Source organism: Balaenoptera borealis (assembly GCF_965194805.1).
Source record: "Balaenoptera borealis genome assembly, chromosome: 15".
In the NCBI taxonomy this organism is placed as follows: domain Eukaryota; kingdom Metazoa; phylum Chordata; class Mammalia; order Artiodactyla; family Balaenopteridae; genus Balaenoptera; species Balaenoptera borealis.
In genome coordinates, this window is record NC_138871.1 from 33,265,845 (window position 1) to 33,288,664 (window position 22,820).

General features: G+C 43.5%; 1 protein-coding gene across 2 annotated transcripts in view; it reads right to left on the reverse strand.

Annotated features, from left to right (window-relative positions):
- The window catches only part of ARHGAP25 (Rho GTPase activating protein 25), a 110,659-nt gene extending 88,047 nt beyond the window's left edge, over window positions 1-22,612 (reverse strand). Inside the window, exons 1-3 of one of the 2 annotated variants that reach the window (XM_082356345.1) lie at window positions 18,260-22,612; window positions 9,294-17,736; window positions 4,729-8,187 (exon numbers count right to left, since the gene is read on the reverse strand). In XM_082356345.1, coding sequence (XP_082212471.1) covers window positions 4,729-4,789 — 61 coding nt within the window. In that variant the 5' untranslated portion in view covers window positions 4,790-8,187; window positions 9,294-17,736; window positions 18,260-22,612. The remainder of the gene's footprint in view (window positions 1-4,728; window positions 8,188-9,293; window positions 17,737-18,259) is intronic. The other variant, XM_082356346.1, reaches the window with a different exon arrangement.
- Between the last annotated feature and the right edge of the window lie 208 nt (window positions 22,613-22,820).

The window sequence follows — 22,820 nt, forward strand, 5'->3', positions numbered from 1 at the left end:
GCTTCCTGTAAATGAATCCCCATTCTGATCTTCTGTGACTTCCCTTTTCTGCCTAAAATTAAGTTTTTGCTATTCAGACTCATTGAAATATATGACCACAATTAATTAGTTTTTGCTCTTGGGTAGCATTACATTTTATAAAGATACTACAATTTATTTTTCTTTTCTGTTATTGATGGGCACTTGGGTTGTTTCCTGCCCCTTGTTATTTCAAGAAATACTACTGTGGAACTTCTGTACATCTCTTCTTGTTCATACACACAGTAGCTTCTCCAGGGGACAGTCTCCAGAGGGAAATGGCTGTTTTGTAGAGTCTATACATCATCAGTTTCACTGAGCAATGCTAAATTGTTTTCCAAAATTGTTTTATTCTTAGTGTCTGAGAGTTCCTATTGCTCCGTGTCCTTGACAACACTTGGTATTGTCAGAATTTTTCATTTTAGCAATTTTGGTGGGTGAGATTAGGTATGTCATTGTGCTTTTAATTTACATTTCCTAATTACTGTGATTAACCATATTTCCATATATTTATTGGCAGTATTATTCCTATCCTGTAAAATGCCTATTCACGTTGTTTCTTCATTTTTTAAACTATTTTTTGATTCATAGGACTTATTTATATATTCAATTCTCTCTGTCTCTGTGGATCTCTGTATCTATCTATGCATCTGTTTATCTAAAACTATACTTTCAAATCTGACAGCTTTTAACAAGAATAATAACCTACGTTGGAAATTGGTCTAGTTACAGGGTCTTAAGTAACAATTATTTTTATTCCCTTTACTCTGATTTTCTAAAGAGCAAAACTAGATCCCATATCAGACAAATAATGATTTATCAAGTGGAAAAAAGCCCTCCACTACTGTTGTTTTTCACTTTACTACTTGGGAGATTAGAATAATGAATTTTTGTTTCTGGATAATTTTTTTTCAACACTGAATTTCAGAGGGGAAAAAAAAGTTGAAAACAACTGTCCCTCCATAGTCACTTTTTTAATGTATCTCAGAGTCATATGCTCTCTAGGGCCCACTGTCCCCTCATTTGGCTTAGGGGAGCTGAGAAAAAAGTAAGACGTGCCTGCAACTGAATACAACATGGGTGGTCCTGAAATTCACCCAGAGATCTTCCCACTGAGCACTCCCCAGCAGCCGGGCAGGAAGGGCCTTCCCTGGATGGTCAATACCCTCTCAATAGAGCACCTACATGCCACCCTATGGATGTGCCATACCCTTGGACAGTGTGCAAGAAATGACACTGCATCCTAGAACCCACCCTCTAGGGCTTACAGTTCAGTTAGAAAGACAAATAAATGAAAGAGTAAAAGATATGAGTAACACTACATGAAAGCAATGGAAGGCTATCATGATTTTAACTATTGGATGAAAATTGAAGATGACAAAGGATCGAAGGAAGAAGTTATGTGCTCTTGGCTCCACCTCAAGTCAAGTCCGTTGGCTCTACATTTCCCTTGCCTCCAACCCCTGTTCCCTCCTAGGACCCATAGGTCAGACGCAGGGTAGCTTGGGTCACGTTCTCCCACCGCTTCCAGACCCATGGTGTGGTCTCTGGTCAGCCTCCCATCCACTGGGGCCCTCCCCACTCTCTGAGATGGAAGTACAGAGGAGAGTCCTCCACCCGCTCTCGGAGACTTCCACTTTCATTCCAGCCCTGGCTCAGCACTCACAAGACTCAGAGGGAACTAGAAGTGTCGCTCACCAAAAAGACGTTGGAGCCCCTTCCTGGGCCACATCATGGATCAGTGTCTTGCTATTTCCCTAAGTAAGTGCTGAACCTGGTGTCCTCCTAGGGCACTGCCCATTCCCTGAAGTTATATCTTACTAAGAGCCTCTTGAAAGTTGACCTTGACAATGAATCATGAGGTAATACTTGGATTCCAGTCCCAAGTGACCTGATCACCACACCCTCTTGGTGATGATCTATGCCAGTGGTTTTCAACTAGGAGAGATGTCTCTCCCCAGACATCCAGTAACTTCTGGAGGTATTTTTGGTTGTCACAACTGATGGTGGTAGGGGAGTGCTACTGTCATCTAGTGGATAGAGGCTGAGGATGCTGCTAATATCTTATAATGCACAGGATAGCCTCCATCACTGAGAACTAAGCAGCCCAAAATATCTGTGGTGTCCAGACTGAGAAACCCAGACCTACTCCTGACTAGCCCAGGCTGGAAAAACCACAGGTCATGATTCCCTGTCATGACTCCCAGCTCCACACATTTTTTAATAGATTTGAGCTTCTTTGGTTATTCTTAAGTCAGTTCCTACAGTCACACCTGGACACAGGGTGCTGGAGAAGGGACCAGAGGTCCCATGGCTGAGTCAATGACTCTCTTCCCTCAGAGGGCTCAGCCTGTGATCTGAACTCTCATCAACGTGACACTCACAAAAAGTATTCTGGCTGCAGTCCAATCTCTTGGGGTGACAAACTTGTAAATGGCATGGATAATGACAAGGGCCCCTCCGTATTTCATTATGTAAGTATGATTTTTTTCATAAAAAATACTAAATAATATCATCTGCTTGTACTCAATCATTCATTCAGTCAACAAATATTTGTTGTGTGCCCACTAGGACCCAGCACCACGCTCTATGCTAGATGAATGGTAATTGTCCAAGTCTACTAACCTAGACCACAGCCAGACTTTTTGATCAGGTGAGATGGAGGGCTGGGAGCTTATTAAATTGCAGATGCTTGGGTCTGCCTTCAGAGATTCTGATTTTACAAGTCAGGGTGATGCCCAGGAATCTGCATTTTTAGTGAGCACTTGTGGTGACTTCTAACACAGGCTAATTATGGGACCATGTTTTAAGAAACGTTGGTAGAAATCATGAAATCTACCCAACCTTATCCCAGGTCTGAGATTATGCAGGCCTGCACTCTAATGTGGTAACGTCCTCTATCCCTGAAAAAAATCATTTAACCATTTAATCAATTAATCATTTAACCATTAATTGTCTCAAGCTTCCATTTTTAAACAGAATGAGAATAAGACTTGTTCAAACGTGGATGGTGAGAGGGTAGAATGACCCCACGTAAATAGAAGCAAGACACTTTCAAAAGGAACAGAACCATAGAAGTTTTACTTCTAAAAACAAATTTTTTATGACATATAATAGAATGAGCATTAGCCAAGTACATTGATATCAACAGTAGTTAGGAGAAAAACCTCTGATTATGTAATATCTCTCATTCTCTGAACCGACCTGCAATGATTCCCAGCTTGGTTAGGGACCACTAATCCTCCCTGGTTACCAAGATAAATGGCTTCTCTGATTACTCTCAATTTGCTTTCAAATTCTTTCTCAGACCTATATCATTCACACTCAGATATGTGACTTTGCAGTGGACCCCTTGCTTTAGTAGCTCATTAACCACTGTTAGAAGCCCAAGTTTAAACCTGTTCCAAGCAAAACTTTTCCAAGCCATTAGAAACACCTTAATACTTATCTATGTCTATTATCAAGGAAGTTATCTCACTATACAAGCATAAGGGCAAAACACAGGGAATCATTTCCAGCCCAACTGCTCTATTCTAAATTACTGGGGTCAATTTAATAGTAGAAGGAACCCATATAAAGAAACTCGTGATAACAATTATAGAACAGATTAAAATCAATGTATCACATGAATGGACCTAGAGATTATCGTACTAAGTGAAGTAAGCCACAGAAAAAGATAAATATCATATGATATTGCTTATATGTGGTATCTTAAAAAAAATGATACAAATGAACTTATTTACAAAACAGAAATAGACTCACAGACATGAATACAAACTTATGGTTACCAAAGAGGAAAGGGTAGGGAAGAAATAAATTAGGAGTTTCAGATTAAAATATGCACACTACTATATATAAAATAGATAACCAACAAGGACCTACTGTATAACACAGGGAACTATACTCAATATCTTGTCATAACCTATAATGGAAGATGATGTGAAAAAAGAATATATATGTTTATATACATGTACAATTGAATCACTTTGCTGTACACCTGAAACCAACACAACAGTGTAAATCAACTATATTTCAATAAAAAATTTTTTTAAAAATCAATGTATCACCATCATCATTAATGAGAAGAGGTATGAATTAAAGGCCAGAATATCTCAGAAAACACACCAGAGTCCCCTAAGGTAATTAATCTAAAATGTATTCTGTCCCTTTAATTAAACGTGTCTTTGTTATACCTTCAAAGGTCTCTATATTCCTGTCTTGTCCACACTATTTACTTTTTGCTACAAGTAACACCACCTTAGCCCCGAGTCCACAGAGAAGGTCTGGGGACCCAGTGGGCTCACAAAACAGAACACCTTGCGTTCCTTTACAGATCAAGCATTTCCAAAGATTCCTACCAAAATCCACTCAAAATACGGATGAGTGTCCAAACAGGAGGGAAATTATCCTTCCATGATAAACAGAGAAAAACTCACCATGTTTTGTGAGATCTGTAGCCTTAGTCCATCCCAAGTACCCCAGATCCCACACACCAAGGAGCTCCATTCCCACCACCTCCAAACAAAAAACCCCTCCCCAGCACTTGGGAACTCTGAGCCAACATATCAGTTTGAATGCAAATTTTACCCCAAACCCAACTCTGCCGACAGATTCATTTTTAAGTAGACTATGCTCCCTGCAGACCAACATGCAAATGGTGGGAACTCAAGTATGAGAACAACAAAGGCAGCAAAAAGACGTTGACCATACCTATTTTCCCAGCCTCCCCTCGCAGGTTGAAATCCCAGTTTCTTGGCAACTTCAGGGACATTTTGCTTCTGGTTTGGGTGAGTAGCTGCTGAAGCAGGGAGTCTGCCTCAATTCACGCCCTTCTTGGCTTTTTGATCTTCTTGCCTCACAAGCTTGTGTGTGTGTGTTTTCCCCTTTACGATTGCTTCACAAGCAATCTTGGGTTTGAGGTTGATCTACCAGCATGTCTTCTCCTTTCTCAGATGAAAGGTCCATCCATCTGTCACCGGGGATGGCACCCAAACCTGCCCACGGTCCCTCGGGAGGCTGGTACCTCGTAAAGTGTGCACCCTGCTTTTCCTGCTTTCAGTATTACCAGAAATATCCCAGTTGACACTTCACTCTGCGTCATGGGAAGCAAAGCTCCTGTTCGAAAGAATCTCAGGCCTCACTGAGGCAAGGTCGTGATAAACAACGGCTGCCTCTTGGCTTTTTTTTTTTTTTTTTTTTTTTAACTGTCTGCTTCCTTGCATTTGAGGAAGTGGGTGGTTGTTCAGTGTAGATGATACATTATAATCTCCTTCTTGAGAAAATGGTTTTTGGAAATGCTTATATAAGTAGAGTGAGTGCTCTTGGGTTATAAGCCTAGAGGTTTGATTAAAAGAAAAAGAAAATAAAATTCTAAGACTCTGGCCATCTACCTCTAAGGCTCCCTTCTCATCGAACAGAGTGGGCTTACAAAAACGGTCAGTAAGACAAAGACCATAGCACAGGGAGATCAGCTCGGTGGTTTGTGACCACCTAGAGGGGTGGGATAGGGAGGGTGGGAGGGAGGGAGGCGCAAGAGGGAAGAGATATGGGAATATATGTATATGTATAACTGATGCACTTTGTTATAAAGCAGAAGCTAACACACCATTGTAAAGCAATTATACTCCAATAAAGATGTTAAAAAAAAAAAAGACAAAGAACATTCCCCCAAAATCACCTTCGTTTAGATCACCTTCTTTTAGTCACCTTCTTCCTGCTATAAGGCCCACATAGTTAGTTCTCCACCTACTCAGGACAAAGGTTCCAAGAGATCTCAGCCTGATGTCAGGAGGGTTCTGATGTATTTAGCTAATAAGTGAGCTTTAGCTGGGTAGACCCACTTAAGTGTTATAATGGTTCTTTGACCTTGTGTACAGGGTGTGGGTTTGGGAATCAGACTGATATGGGTTCACAACTCAGTTCCTCCACTTCCTAGCTCTGCAGCTTTTAACAAGCAACTGAATCTCTCTGGGCCTTAGTATCCTTAGCAGTAAAATGGGTTGATAATAACCATGACTGCACAGAGTGGTGAAGGCATCTAGTACAGAGCTGGACGCATAGTGGTTACACCACAAACATCAATTCAACCCTTATTCCATTTAGTTCAGTTCCGTGACAGGCTTTCATATGTTCAGCTGGGCCAGACTAACCTAGTGATTAAGTATTTGGTCCCAGAGCCAGACTGCCTGTGTTCAAATCCTGGCCCAACCACTTTCTTGCTGTGTGACTTTGGATAAGTTTCTTGACTCCTCTGTGCTTCAATATTCTCATCTAGAAATGAGGCAAATAATAGGACCTACTTCAGAGGGCTATTATGAGGCTTATTAAAGATAGTAGATAATAAAGACTAATAAGGCTATAAGGTAATGGGACTAATAAGATAGTAGGTAAGCGTGCTCACAAGAGTCACTACTGGCCAGAATATGAGCTACACATCCTTGGTCCATTCATTCTTCAGCCCTCCTGGATGACTCTGCTACACTTTCTTCTTTGCCTGCACGTGCTCACTCTGTTGATGACCTGGCTTCCTGTTCCATTGAGAAAGTTGATGCAACTGGAGGAGAGCGTCTGCAAGCTCCCATCGCTGTAGCGCCCTCACTTCCACACTCAATCTTCTCCCAGTTCCGAAGGATAAACTGTGTTTATCACTGTGTCATCACTCCTCCATCTTTACTGCTTCATCAGTTTCTTCTCTCTCTTGGATCATTCCCACCAGCATTCACACGTATTCTTTTTTTATACTATAGTTTAAAAAAATCTCTCTCTATGTCATTTCCCCCTTTGGCTACAGCCCCATTTCTCTCCTTCATTTCTGAGCCAAGTTTTCATAAGAATCGTCTATGCTTGCAAACACTTGTCCTACTATTCTCTCCTGAATCTTTTCGGTTGATGTTTTTGCTCCCATGACTCCACTGAATATATTCTGATCAAGGACGTGGACCACATCCCTGTCACTGAACCCACTGGTCAATTCCACATGTCATCTCACTTTGACACATTTGATTACTTTCTCCAACCCCAAGCCCTCTCTCTACTTGTCTCCCAGGGCTCCTCACGGGTGTGGTTGTCTGCCTGCCATTCTGCTCCATCTCCATTTCCTTGCTGATTCCGTCTCATCTCCCTGACCTCTTACCATTGAAGGAAACCAGGATTCACTCACTGGACTACTTTTCCATCTAGACCCACACCTTGGGGAGCTCATCTGTCTCAAGGCTTTAAATGCCATGCATCTTTTGATCCCTCCAATGTAGATTTTCAGCCCAGACTGCCCCTTGAACCCCAAATCATACACATCTCTGCTTATATAACAAATAATCACCTCAAACTAAACTGTCCAAAACTTATATCCGGGGGCCCAGGCTGAAGGAGCAGGGGTGACCTGAGGCATATTCTTCTCATTGTGAATGAAAGGAGTGTAAGAGGGAAGAACGACGTATGCATATTTAAAGCCTCTGCTCTTATCATATCTGCTCATATTCCAGTGACCAATACACATCACGTGACCAAGTCCAAAGTCAGTGAAACAGGAAGTACACACAACCCGGGGGTGGGGGGAAAAAGGAGTAAAGGTTTGCTGATCAATACTCCAATCCATCACGCCAACACGGCTCAGCTACCCTCCAAGCACCCCAGGGGTGCTGGATTCCTCTGAACTTGACTCAGTCAGTTGGACACTTCGGAGCGCCCGCTCGGCATTATGCCTGCCTGACCCAAACAGCACTTCTCTTTCTTATCCTGACTTGGGGTAGAGGCAGGGGTGCATAGCCATCCTGGGTCCCAGCCCAACAACATCTCCACAGGGAACTTGACATCATGCAAATGTTCAATCCTGGGACCTTAAACTCAAGAAGTCTGAAAATATCTTGAAGGTAGCATTTAGAAACATGGAGAGAACTTTCCTTACTCTTCAGGGTAGGTTCCTGTAAGTCTTGGGAAAATCTCGTGACTGATGGGGAAGTTGTTCATGAATACTTGGAAAGGCAGCCAGAAGAAAAGCACCCCCGGAAAGACCCAGCACAGCTGCCTTCCCTCCGAAAAGCCTGCCCTGGAGCAGTCAGCTGCTTGGGAAGGGGTGACGGGCAGCGTCTCTGCAGCGCTGCTCCCCAGTTCCTGACCTTCAGAAAATGAAGAACTAGATGTCTCGTCTGGTTCCAAAGTTTGAATCAGCATCTGCCATAGCAAAAGGAAAAGCAAACGTTCATTCATCTATTTGCTTACTGAATGCTAACCATTAATTAAGGACTTAATTTTTTTACTGGACATTGGTGGAATGTTCATGAACAAGCTGACTTTGTTTCTGCCCCCATTCAACTTACAGTCTGTTGAGAGAGAATAGTTAAGTCAACAATTAAATACTATATGAGAAGGGTATGTTGGGGGCAGTTTGGGGAGTATGGGACTTTATCTTGGAGGGACCTAACTGGGACTTGGGGTTGTGAGGGAAGGCTTTCTGAAGGAAGTGTCTTTTATATTAAGGCTTCATGAATGAGTTAGGGAAGCAAAAGTGTTGCAGAAGTTTTCCATATGAAACAAACAGCATGCAATAGGCACAGAGGTAAGAAAGAACTCATCAGACTTCCCTGGTGGCGCAGTGGTTGAGAATCTGCCTGCCAATGCAGGGGACACGGGTTCGAGCCCTGGTCTGGGAAGATCCCACATGCCGCGGAGCGACTAGGCCCGTGAGCCACAATTACTGAGCCTGCGCGTCTGGAGCCTGTGCTCCGCAACAAGAGAGGCCGCGATGAAGAGTGGCCCCCACTTGCCGCAACTAGAGAAAGCCCTCGCACAGAAACGAAGACCCAACACAGCCATAAATAAATAAATAAATAAATAAATAAATAAATAAATAAAAAAGAAAGAACTCATCAGGTTGCTCCTGAAAATGATGAAAGGGGAGGGATGGGGGAGAGACGAAGCTGGAGAGGGAGAACAGGGCTGGATTGTGGTGGATCCCTGGGAAGAGTTTTGACTTTACACTGGAGGAAACAGAAGCTTCTGGGGAGTTTTTATTAGGGTAAGGATGCGGAGGTTGTGGCAGGAATCCAGGTGAGAGTGAGAGCGGGGGAGACGTCAATGGCAGTGTTCAGGGAAAGAAGGGAAAACAAGGCAAAAGCCATCCAGGTGGTAGGATTGATGGCCCCGGGGAGTTTCTATGGGAGAAAAAAGATGCCCACGGTCCTGGCCCCAGTCCCTGCAGAGATGGAGGCTCCAATCACAGAGATGGGGAGTGGACAGAAAGAGTGAGGGTTACTAATGAGGAGGGAGAGTCAAGGTACCTCAAGGAGAAGATGGTGGGCTCTGTCAGTCCAGGGGAGGTTGCATTTAGAGAGCTACGGGATACTCAGTGCAGATGTCCTGCAGCTGTGGGAGCCCAGAGCTCACGTCCATTCGTCCCCTCATTCACTCCATAAACATTTATCCAGGACTGTGCTGGATGGATGCTGAGTAAACAGGATGATTAAGAACCTGGCCTAATCCTCAAATGACTCAGAAGAGAGAAGTGTAAACATAACGGCAGTGCCATTGGAGACAAAAAAAAAAAAAATAGTGTACGCACGGGGTAGGGTGGAACAGGAAATGTGAGCTCTGCTTGGGTGGCCAGGGAAGGCTTCCCAGGAAAGGTGACCCAGGAGAGGGTAGGCAGGCAGGAAGCATGGTGAGGGAGAAGGAGGAAGGTGTTCCAGGCTGATGAAACAGCAGAGAGCTGCTACAACACCAAACCCACTTAGGAAAGAACTAGGAATGGTATACGGCTACGGGGTAAGGCTGGAGGAGGGGGAGACAGACAGATGGGCCGAGGGGGCAGGGCTGCTGGGCCAGGGCCTCAGGCACTGGCTGAGGGCTAGGACTCCACTCTGAGGTGACAGTCATTGGAGGACTTCGTATACATTCCTTGTATTGTTATTTTTACCATTATAGAAGTCTATGCAAGTTTTAAATATGTATAAAGAAAATAAAAATCACCGTTACCATTTAAGATGTAATGAAAAATTTTCTCATTCTCGGCCTCCTCTCTGGATGTAGTGTATGTATATATGTTATTTTAACTTTATTAAGAAATAATTGACAAATATAATTGTATATATTGAAAGTGTACAACATGATGATTTGATATCCGTATACAATGCAGATGTGTGATTACCAAGATTAAGATTATTTACACACACATTACCTCATATAGTTAACATCGTTACTATTTGTGTGTGTGTGTGTGGTCACAATGCTTACGATCTACTCTCAGCAACTTTCCTAATACCATATTATTAGCTACAGTCACCATGCTGTACGTTAGATATCGCATATCTGTATATATTGTTTTAATTCAAAAATTACCATGCATGTTGTTTTATAAACTGCTATCATGCCTTGACAAAAAAAATGAATAGTTATCTATCCTTAAGCATTTTCCTAAAACATCATTATTAAAGGCCTCATAGTTTTTAATTATATAATGAGAGCCAAATTTATTCAACAAATCCCTGTACCACTGAGCATTTGAGAGATGCACAAAGTTTTATAATCATCTTATAGTTAAATATTTGGGGAAATCCATTCTCACACTTTCCCCCTCACCCCCAGGTGAATTCTTAGAGGTGGAAATACTTTGAAAAAGGATATGAAAATGTTAAGACTTGACGTGTGCTTCCAAACTGTCTTACAGAAGGTTCTACCAGTTTATGTTCACATCAGTGATATATGAGGGGTCCAGTTCCCTCATGCCCTCGCTAAAAGTTGGCATTGTTTTTTTTTAAATCATTGCCAGTTATTCAAACAATTTTTTAATTAATAGTGAAACTCAAGTTACTTTTTAATGTGCTTACTGGCCATTTGTAGGGGTCAGATATGTCTAGGTATCTATGTGTCTGAGTGACCTTGCAAAAGGAGGGTTATCTTATACCTTTATTTGTGACTTTCATCCCACTCGCTCTAGGATCTCCTTCAGAAACGCTGGTTAGCTGCCTGCTAGTTCTTCATTTGTAGCCTCTTTGTCTTTCATTTTGTCACCTCTGTTACTGTCCTCTGCATTTCGAGACAGTTTCTCATGTTTGTCCTTCATCTCACTGGTTTTGTTTTTTTAATGGCTTTATTAAGGTATAATTTATGTACCACACAATTCACTCACCTAAAGGGTAAAATTCAATGATTTTTTTACTATATTCATAGAGTTGTGCAACCGTCAACACAATTTTACAACATTATTGTCATCCCCCAAAGAAACCCCTTACCCTTTAGCAGCCCCTTCCCATTTCCCCCACCAACCCCAGGCAACCACTAACCTACTTTCTGTCTCTATATATTTGCCCATTCTGGACATTTCATATAAATGGAATCATATGATATGTGGTCTTTTCTGACTTGCTTCTTTCACATAGCGTAATGTTTTGAAGTTCATCCATTTTGTAGCATATATCAGAACTTTATTTCTTTTTATGGCCAAACCATATTCCATTGTATGTATGTAGCACATTTTGTTTATCTATTCATCAGATGATGGACCCTTGGCTTATTTCCACTTTTTGGGTATTATGAATAATGCTGCTGTGAACATTCATGTTCAAGTTTTTGTGTAGACATATGCTTTTGTTTCTCTTGGGTTTGTACCTAGCAGTGGAATTTCTGGATCATATGGTGACTCATGTTTAAACTCTTGAGGAACCACCAGAATGTTTTTCAAAGTGGCTGCACCACTTTATATTCTCACCAGCGATACAGGAGGGGTCCATTTTTTCCCCACATTATCCCCAAAACTTGTTATCATCTCTCTTTTCTATTTGAGCCATCCTAGTGAGTATGGACTGGTATCTCATTGTGGTTTTGATTTGCATTTCCCTGATGGCCAGTGATGTTGAGTGTCTTTCCATGTGCTTATTGGCTGGTTTGGTTTTCCAAAGCATAAGTTCTGCTTCTTGAAACGTCCACAGATGTAGCCACAGGGAACGTGCATTTCTATGAGGCCACATTCAGCTAAAACTTAAGCCTTCAGTTTTGGCTTTAACTCTACTGTTTTGTTTTGGTTCCTTTAAAACCTTCTTTAAGGGGAAGCTGATACACATTGTGCTGAATATCATTCCAAACTTCTGGCAGTATTTTTCCTATGTAATTCTGAAGTACCACTTTCCCCTACCCACTGCCTGGCAAATTTTTAAGTGATGCTGGGTATGAAAACATAGTCGCATCTTACCGGTAGTGATCGGGTCTGCTGGAGAGAGTCCTTTGCCACTGGATCTCTCCCTCTCTTTCTCCATCGCATGCTCCAAGTTGTGGCTGCCGCCATCATCTGCATCATCATGCCTAGTGTAGCTGTTATTTTCTGCAGGGATTTATAGCAGTGCCTGGGAGGGGATGGAAGGATGATACCCTAGCTCCCTCACTGAGGAGTGTCAAAGAAATGTACAGCAGAGAAGGGGAGTTCAGTTTTCTGGATTCTCCACAGTTTGTGTCTCTGATTGAAGAACAGACTCGAGGAGAGACACGCTGTGGGTACCCACCTTTGTCAGGAAGTCTCTGCCCATGAGACGATGTCGGGGAGGTTTCTCTGAGCCCAGGTCCTTGTGCGATAGGACAGTGTCCTGTTGATCAGTGAAAGCTTCTCCTATGAGGACAGAGAGGAGCTTTGTTGCTAGTGCTGGCCCAGTGGTTTTATTGTTGTTGTTCTTAATAGAAGTAATTGTGCATTGCAGTGGACGGGGGTGGATAGAAACAAAGAGAAATCTTGAGCATCTTGGTGTCGGAGTTGAAACAAAAGAGGCTTTAATTTCACTGTCTGACAACAGCAAAACCGTGGGCTCTAGAGAGGTGTCTGAGGGTTGGCCTCCCTCCCACCTGTCTCCCACAGCCCCTGAAGAGTTGCTTGGTGAAAGGTTAAGGCGCTGCCCTTGGTGGTAGGTCCCTGAATCTAATGTCTTTCTCTCTCAGTAGTGAGTGTGGGGTGGCAGAGGAAAGGGGAGCAATGGGAGGCACCTGCCATAAGCAGGCAATAGAGGTCTTTGTCCGTAGAGAATTGAAAAAATATAACAAAACTAAAAGCCCTCGGCTTTCCTTTATTATTATCACCACACAGGGTAATTCTAAATAATGTCTGTGCTAAAACTGCTGCTCCCCTTAGCTGGACCCTTCCACCCCCCACCTTGGTAGGCCCGACAACCCCTGCGGGTTATGATCTCACCTTGTCCATGTGAGAGCATCTCCTTGTTGTGAAACCTGCCCAGGGCTCGTGTATTTTGCTTGACTACACTGCCCACCTGCAAATATCAGCACCATCCCCCATCCTTCCCAATCCTTCCCACTCCAGCTCCCTGAGGATCTGAACCCCTGTTCCAGCCCCTACCTTACTTTCCCCAGCGGTAGTCTATAACAACCCCCCTCATCTCATGAGCTTTCCAGGAAGCCTGGAATTTGAACCAGGTGAATTGGATCAGAAAATCTGCAGGACTCCATTCTAAAAAAAGCCTTGAACGACTGCATCTTAATGACTTTATCCTGACAATTCAGGTAGAGCACCTACATTTAAAGAAAAAAAACAAAAAACACACTTTGTTCTTTAAGCAGTTTTAAGTTTACAGAAAAACTGAATGAGAAGTAGAGAGTTCCCACATACCACCACCCCACCCTCCAGCGCCCACACAGTTCCTCCTTTCCCCGTCTACTAGTGTTACTGAGTGCAAGCTCGTATGGCTCACTGCACAACAGGCCAAGAAATTGAGGGACGAGCTAGTGGGGCAAGGAATAGTGATTTTATTTGGAAAGCCAGCAGACCGAGAAGATGGTGGACTCATGTCCCAAAGAACCATCTTACTTGAGCTAGAGTTCTGGCTTCTTTTATACTGAAAGTGGAGGGGGTGTGGCTGGTTGTTGCAGATGTCTTGGTGCTGGAATCCTTTGTCCTTGCCTGTGTCCGTGTAGGTCTGGTCACCATGATCCTGTAAAACTCCAACAAGACAATTTTTATTTTCTGTTCTGCAACTTTTTATCTCTACATAAATGGAAAAGAGTTACACAATGAAAGGTCAGAGCCTTGAGAATGGGTTATCACGTATTATTTCAGGGTATAGGCAACATTCTTTTACCAAAGGTGCAGAGCCAGCATGACAAAGCACAGGCAACAGAGCGCAAGGATTAGAGCTAAAGGAACAGATCCAATGTGGAGTCAGGTTTGTTCTTCTCTGTTACATTAGCATCTTGCATTAGGGTGGTACTTTTGATAGAATTGATGATACAAAATACAAAATATTGATACATTTTTATTAACTAAAGTCCATAGTTCGCATTAGGATTCACTCTTTGTGTTGTGCATTCTACAGGTTTGATAAATGTTTGATGACATGTATCCATCATCATGGTATTATACAGAATGGTTTTACTGCCCTAAAGGTCCCCTGTGCAGAGCACCCACTTTTGTGACACCCTCCCGTCTTGTTCACGCAGAATATTTTTTGTTTGTTTGTTTTTTGTTTGTTTGTTTTTAACAGAGTATTTTTTTTCATTGCCATGATTTTAGAATCAAGAGATTCCTAAAGGAATCTGAGTTTCTGAAACAGCCAGCGATTCAGCCAGCATGTCCACAAGATCACGGTCAGCAGAATCTCGGCAGAGGCTGACCCTCTTCAGACAGGTCAGCTGTGCCAAGACCCTTCTCCTCCAGAGAGGCAGGGCCAGGTGCCATTTATAGTCACACTTGGACTGTTGCTTTCCTTAGAATAGATTTGAGAAGAAAAGTATGACACTTTGTACTCACGTCTCATTCAAAAGTGAGGAGAATAAAGGTAGTCTGGGAAGGTCAAGACGTTTGGGAGAAAACACATTTCTTTGTGGACACGAGTGAGCTAGTTTCATGTGCTTATATTCCCTGCCTGGCTCCTTTTGGCGCTGGAATGTGGGCCCCATATTGGGGGTGCAGTCGACCAGCAACTGTACTTTTAGTTACTACTCAACTGTGCAGGGTTAAAGGCCGCACCTTCAGGGATATGACTGATTTCACAGAATGTGTGTCCTGAAGTGTGCCATTTAGAGACATCAAGAGAAAGACCTTTTTCATATGGATTTTAATAGTCTACGTCTTTAAGAGAGTTGTATTTAAAAGGCACAAGTTCAGTGTTTTACTCCCTTTCCCTTGGCTATATGAGTAAAACAGGAAAAAAAAAAAATCCCAACTGGCAGAGGAAGAGACTCTACCCTCTGAACAATCTGTATGGTTCAAGGGATGTGGTACCGGCATCTTGGCTCAGAGCCTTGTTCCTCCAGGCCTGAGCCATGAGGTGGACATGCCCTGCTCGTTACTGATCTCACCTCTGCTAAGGCTCTAATGTTGATTCTGATGGCTGGTCACAGTTTGATAGTCTATTAACTTATAGGTTTTCCAACTATCACATAGCCAAAAAAAAAATTATATATACACTATGCTATATATAATTTTTATATATAGTATAGTATATAAAACTATATATATACTATAATATATAGTATACTATAATATAGTATATTAGTATATATAGTATATAGTATATATATGATATATTATGATATATTATTATACTATTATAATAGTATATAGTATATATAATGATATATATTATATATCTATATATACTATACTATACAGTATCTATGATATATACCATAATATAATATATATTAATATAATATATATTATTGCAGCTAAGGCACCAACCCTCAGAACAGGAGGTCAGAGCAACTTGGAGGCTAACGTGGTCAAGCAGGCCATGTGAGCAAGGGATGGAGGGCTAGCTTCTCCCACCCCTCACTCATCCACTCTCAGGGGGCCAGGGGTCTCCCCATGTCAGAGGAGCCTGGGCCTCGTGATTGCCCCCCAGGGAGTCCCTCTGCGCCAGCATTTCTCAAGCACTCAGCTCACACCAGAGCCCAAAGATGGGTGGAAATGGTCAGGGTGCCAAGATTCAGTGCCTTTATTTCCCGTTGTCCTCGGAACCCAGTGCAAGGTAAGGATTCACTGATCCCTAGAGGGAGCCCTAGGGCAAGAAGGCAGCCCTCCTTGCCCTTCCTCCTCCTTGACCTTGACGGTGTTCTGATTGGTCATTCTCCTTTTCATACCTGCTCTAGGTTTTTATCTGCCCCTTCTTACCCTGTCCAACTATTACAAACTGCCATGAGAAGTTTCTCAATGAATGTAGTCCATTCCAATCATTTTTTGAAAAATGTCCCGTCCAGGCTCGGGGGTAGCCCACTGGCTTCCTGTTTCACAGCTGGCCCCACAGTAGGTCTACAGGCTTGGACAGACTGCCCAAGGAGCCCAGAGAGGGTAAGCCCACCACAATGCCCCTCAGTGGACTGACAACCCCTCTTCCCTCGCTTTGGCTCCAATGAGCCTTCTTTGCTATTAACCAGCGACCACAGTGCTGGCACCTAGGTGGCCGCCTGCCAGCTCTCTGAAACCCAGATTTGTGCTCCTGGCCTTGAACACAAGCCCACTGCCCTGTGTAGGCCAACCAAGCCACGTGCAGAGAGAGACAGAACTCACGCGCACATGCCCAGATTCTCCGGAGACTCTGCCGAGCCTGGCTTCCCCTTTCAAGCTTTCCGTATTTCCCCCCATGGTTTAAGAATTAGAAAACCCTCCGTTTCTCGTCTAATAACCATCCTGCTTTAGGTGATGGGTTATCATGGCAGATTTGACCCACTTTCCCTTTCTGGGCTTCCTCTACCTTTTGTCCCTTCTTTCCTGGGTGGAGCCCTGTGGCTTGCACCCATCCTGCCTGGGATCTTACAGGGCAGGCTGAGTCGGGTGCTACCGGTGGTCTCGGCAGGGCTGTTCAACTTTGCATCTAGGGTCTCCTCCGTTCCCCACATGGGTATATAAACTTATTCACTGTGAGTCCGGTTCAAGACTGGGCTGGGTGTAGGGAGAGGGGGGAGGGGCAGAAAAGGGTAGGGGGAGCGGGAGGTGCAAACCATCGGGTGTAAGACAGGCTCAAGGCTGTATTGCACAACATGGGGAATAGAGCCAATATTTTGTAATTAACTGTAAATGGAAAGTAACCTTTAAAACTTGTATTTAAAAATTTAAATTAAAAAAGACTGTGCCAGGTGTGTCTGCCCTCTTGATAGGCCACTCTCGATACCTATTCTTCCAAAAAAATGTCTGCATTAACCCTTTACTGCCTGTCACTGGCCTTACTCCACTGCACAGAGATTCCATCAAGAGATTCTGGTGACTCGGACCTTAGGAAGCCCAGTTCTCTTTCCCCAGAGGCCCGACAGTATATTCATACAGTAACTGCTCCATCCTGGGGAAGAATCTTTGGTCCCATTCTTCCCCTAGTCTTTCACGATCATGAGGAGAAGCCAAAGGATGGAAGGCGGCAGCCTCATGGCTCAGTTCCACCAGGTGAGGATTCCACCTCGCATGGCTGCCAGACCACCAACCCTCCTTAGGGTTCGTGACCTGCCCTCTCAGGGATTTTAGTGACCCACAGACATCATGGTCACCCTGATTACTGCTCTCCCCTGACCCGCTAGCACCCTTGGGGTGGGGGAGACATCTTCCACCCTGGAGGACCCCGTCGAGCCCTTCTGCACGCCTAGTTGAGCAGCATTTACCCGCTATCAGCACTCTCTACCAGACAAAGCACTGGCGCCATCACTTGTGGAGGTTGGGACCACGGGCAGGAAGGTCAGCCGCTACTGAGGGTCTCCCTTTTCTGGGCTACGAGTGCTGGGTTATGCTCTATGGGAGGTCCACTTCTGGAAACAAAACAAACAAACAAAACACTTGGAATGAAAAACCCCAACGAGCCTTTGGGTACAGCAACCACTAGAGTGAGCCCACAGAACCCAGAGGCCTGTGGGATCCCTGCTCATACCCAGCACAGTGAGGGAACAGCCACCAAGGACCAGGAGGGCCAACTAGGAATCTCTCAAAGAAATGCACTGCTGGTCAGCTAAGTGAGCAGGCCTCAATCCCCAGGGGTCTGGCCACAACTAGCAGATGAATTTCCCAGGCTCCCTGCTCCCGAATAGGGGGCTTCACATTTGCCCACCTCTCCCAAATGGATGGCCACACACTGTTGGATGATAAATGACCTCCTTTATTGTGTGCTGGGAATCTCTGACTATAGGAACTCCATTTATGACCACTGCCTCCCAGTGGGCCCAGCATCATGGAATCTGCCGGCTATTCCACCCTTCTCACCATCTGTAGCCATGGGGCTAAGTGAGCACGGAAATGGCCAGCTCAAGAGCCAAACGCAGCCACTGTCACACTTACCCCGTAAGGAGAGAGAGCAAAGAGGAGGTGGTGTCCCTCTGCTGCAGTACAGGCCCTCATGCATCCAGCTGAACCCAGGCCAAGTTCACTCCCCCCAGTTTGGAGAGTGGGGAAATGAGGCACCTCTTCATCACCTGCCCGAGGGCATCCACACCTAGTGGCACTGGCTCCTGTTTGCCCGGAATCCTTGGCTCAGGGCTTCATGAAGCTGTCCTTGAGGGCTCATAAGCCCATCAGGACTGTGGAAAGGTCAGGGGGGTCAGGAGCCTGAGCTGGAGTGAGAAGCTCGATGGGGAGCAGGGGCCCTAGAGCCAGACTCCCGGGTTTGAATCCTCCTTGCTCAGCTGTCTATCTATGTGACTGTGACCATGTCAATGAACCTCTCCTAGCTTTACTTCTCCCGTATGCAAAATGAAGGTAATTATACTTATCTCATAGAGCTGATGAGACCATCAGATGAGATCATACATCAAAAACACTCAAGATAGTGCCTGCCATGTAGTTCTTAATAAAGGTTAGAGAAGAATTTAATTTCCACTGGTGAAATTATGTGACCTAAAGAGTCCGTAAAGCTCCATTTCATGTGATGTAATAAGAAAGTAAGCTGATAGTTAACAAAACAACATGTGCGGTGTCGGCTGTAACTTGGGGAACAGGAGGGACCTGCCTTGTTTAAACGGCCTATGAGACTGCAAAGCCAACTTGGGCCAGTTGGGGAGGGGTGTGGACAAGAGTGAGGAAGGGGGCTGTCTGTCCACATAACAGTGCAGGGCTGAGATGCTGAGGGTGGTGACTAATTCTGGACCACAAACCAGTAGTGTAGTTTCAAGAGCCCTCCTTGCCCACCCAGCAGCCCAGCACGTGGGAAAACAATGACACACCCAATTTGATCAGCTTGAACACGTTAGAGGAAGGAAGTGGTGCTGTGGGGAGGGGTAGAGTTCTAATCCTGACACGGAGACGAGAGAAAGGGATTCAAGTTGCAGAAAGGTAAACGTGTAGTCTCCTGTGTACCTGGAGTTTTGCCACCGAGAGGAAATCTAATCCAACAATCCGGGAACTGTACTGTTAAGCCCATCTTGGACTGCTCCGTCAGCCAGCTTCTAGTCTCCTGAGATCACGAGATGCTCAGCAGGGCGCTGCCAGAACAGGAAGTGACAAGGGCAGCTGATTTCATCAGTGATATGAAACCCACGGTTCCCGTTGAGTAATTACACACAGAACAGACAGACCCCGCTGGGGGAAGGGAAGAGTTAATGCGAGCGGGTAACTTCACTTTAACTCCACACATCGACAAAGAGAACACATTGACTTTCAGTCAAACTCATTTTCTCCTCCTGTTTTTCATCACAAACTTGGATGACTCATCCCATTTTACAGATAAGAAAACTGAGGCATGGACTGGAGAGGTAACTTGTTTAAGGGTCAGGTCAGAGATCTATATTTTGTCCATGAGTTGTTGCAAACCTTAATAGTCCAAAAACATACAATATAATCCTTAAAGTATAAAATTCAAAATAAAGCAAGGAATTCATTTCTTTTTTTTTCAATTTTAATTTTATTTATTTTTTAAATTTTTTATTGAAATATAGTTGATTAACAAAGTTGTGTTAGTTTCAGGTGTACAGCAAAGTGATTCAGTTATGCATATATATATATATATATTACATTCTCTTCCCTTATAGGTTATTATAAGATTTTGAGTATAGTTCCCTATGCTCTACAGTAGGTCCTTGTTGGTTATTTTATATATAGGAATTCATTTCTGCCTGTTAGTTCTGATGGTAAAAAGAGGAGTTTGGTAAAAAGTCTAAGTTTTGGCCAGTTCTATAAAAGGAGTCGACACACTTTATATGTTATTTCAAAAAAAGCTTTGTTTATGAAATTAAGTAGCCAGCGCAAATTAAAGCTTGGACACATTTTGAAACATCACTCTTTTGGAGAGTTGGTAAGAAAGTTGTCACCAAGGAGTTTCATGTGTGGTTCCAGACACATGGGCAGGAAAAAAGAATGAAGACTTTAACCCACAATAAGACCTTGGAGCCTGGGGATGTCTTAAATGTTTCTGCATTCGGTCTGAGAGCACAGGTGGATTTCTCTAAAAGCTTATTTCAGGTTTGAAAGATAATATTGCTCAGAGAGGAGCCTAGTAGGATCACCTTCAAATATTCCAGAACATCTGGTGTGGAGCAGGGGTAACCTACACATTTTAGAGTCACATAGATTTCACCCACCTCTGCTAAAGGACGTTTGAATCTGGGAGGTGGGGAAATCCTGAAAGCAGACTGTGGTCCTTGAACTTGCCCTTTTAGATGATCCCAATAACAAGGTGATTATGGCCACATATTGAGAGGAATTTGATCTCTGCCCATAGCACAGCTTCCAGAGCAAGTGTAAGAGCTATTTTTTACTTAAACAAACAAACAAAAAAAAACCCTGAAATGTCTCCACGTCTGCCACCTCTGTTCTGTCCCCGGTTCATTCCTCTGCTCCCACAAAAGTTTGAACCACACTTTACCGTGGAAGTTCATTAGAGTGGCATCTCACAAGCCACCTCCTGCCAAGGGACAGCATTTCTGTCTGACTCCTGCAATTTTAACCATGGGACCTTTCCTGTCTAGGTGTGTGATTTCTAGAAATGGGCCTTGATCACTCAGCTGATAGCGCACAGGAAGCCTCTCAGGGTTTTCACCAAAACCATCACTTTGGTCTTTGAATAACATGTAAAATTTCCTTCTCAAAATAAGCATGGGCTTTAGATCAGTGGGCATAACAGGCAACTGGACAACCCTGGACTGTCCGACGTCGCTCATGCTGAGTTAATTAGCCGGGTGTCAAGGGGTGCTCAGTAGGCCTGGACTCATGAGGGTCTGGGTGCCAGTCTCTGCTCTGTGTCACTGTGATGTCTGAAGCCCAGGCTTATCATCTACAAGGACCAGATGATCATAGCTACTGTGGGCTATTCTTGTGAGGATTAGGTTTCATGTATGTAAAATACCAGGACATGGCAAGTATTGTTAAATAGTAATGATAATAATGTTAACTTTCCCCAAAACAATGTCTGACAAGGATGTGGAAAGCTGAACAATGGCCATCCCAAAGATGTCCGCCTCCTAATCCCCAGAATCTGAGAATGTGTAGAAGGACTTTGCAGGTGTGATTAACAGAAGGATCTTAAGATGGGAACACGATCCTGAACTATCCAGGTGGGCCCAGTGTAATCATAAGGGGCCTTTTAACAAGGAGGCAGGGGGAGATTATGTGAATATGGAAGCAGAGGTCGGAATGAGGTGAGAAACGGGCCGTGGACCAAGGAATGCAGATGACCTCTAGAAGCTGGAAAAGGTAAGGAGAGAAGTCCTCCCTAAGAGCCCTCAGAGCGAACTAGCCCTGCTGACACCTTGACTTTAGCCCATTAGGACCAGTTTGGGGGTTCTGACCTCCAGTATTATCAGAGAATGAATCTGGGTTGCTTTAAGCCACTGGGTTTCTGGTAATTTGTTGTAATAGCAGGCAAAAACTCATACAAAGATTCTAAAACTGATTTTCTTGGGTGGTTCATAGGCTGGCTCTGGGGCCAAATTCCAGCAAAACAGTCTTTCCCGTTTTTTCAGAGCAAGGTTTGACATATTCATGACATACCTATTTCAGTGTGTAGAGTGGGAAGAACAGAGGCCTTAAAGCAGACCCTGGAGCAGTTATTCTCAGAATATCCTATGATTTTGAATTATTAGAGTTCATGCTAAACTGAACATTCTGATTCAGGAGGTTTGTTGTGAGGCCTGAGACACTGCATTCCTAACACGTTTCAGATGATGTAACACTGCTGGTCCCCAGATCACACTTTGAGTAGCCAGGTTCTAGAGGACCAATTCGAAAGGAACACACATTTTTTAAAATTGAAATGTAGTTGATTTACAATATTGTGTTAGTTTCAAGTGTACAACAGTAAAGTGATTCAGTTATATATATATATTTTTCATATTTTTTTGCATGATAGGTTATTACAAGATGTTGAATATACAGTTCCCTGTGCTATACAGTATTTCCTTGTTGCTTACCTATCTTATACATAGTAATTTGTACCTGTTAATCCCATACTCTTAATTTATCCCTCCCCTGCCCTTTCCTCTTTGATAACCATAAATTTCTTTTCTATGTCTGTGAGTCTACTCCTGTTTTGTACATAGATTCATTTGTATTATATTTAGATTCCACATATAGGTGATATCATATAACATTTGTCTTTCTCTGTCTGACTTACTTCACTAAGTATAATATCTGTAGGTCCATCCATGTTGCTGCAAATGGCAATATTTCATTCTTTTTTAGGGCTGAGTAAGATCACATTACATATATATATGTATATATATTTTCCAGATATATACCCAGGAGTGGAATTGCTGGGTCATATGGTAGTTCTATTTTTAGTTTTTTAAGGAACCTCCATACTGCTTTCCATAGTGGCTACACAAATTTACATTTCTACCAACAGTGTGGGAGGGTGAGGGAACACATTTGCTTGGCACACAAAAGTCTCCATTAATGGACCTGCCCTTAA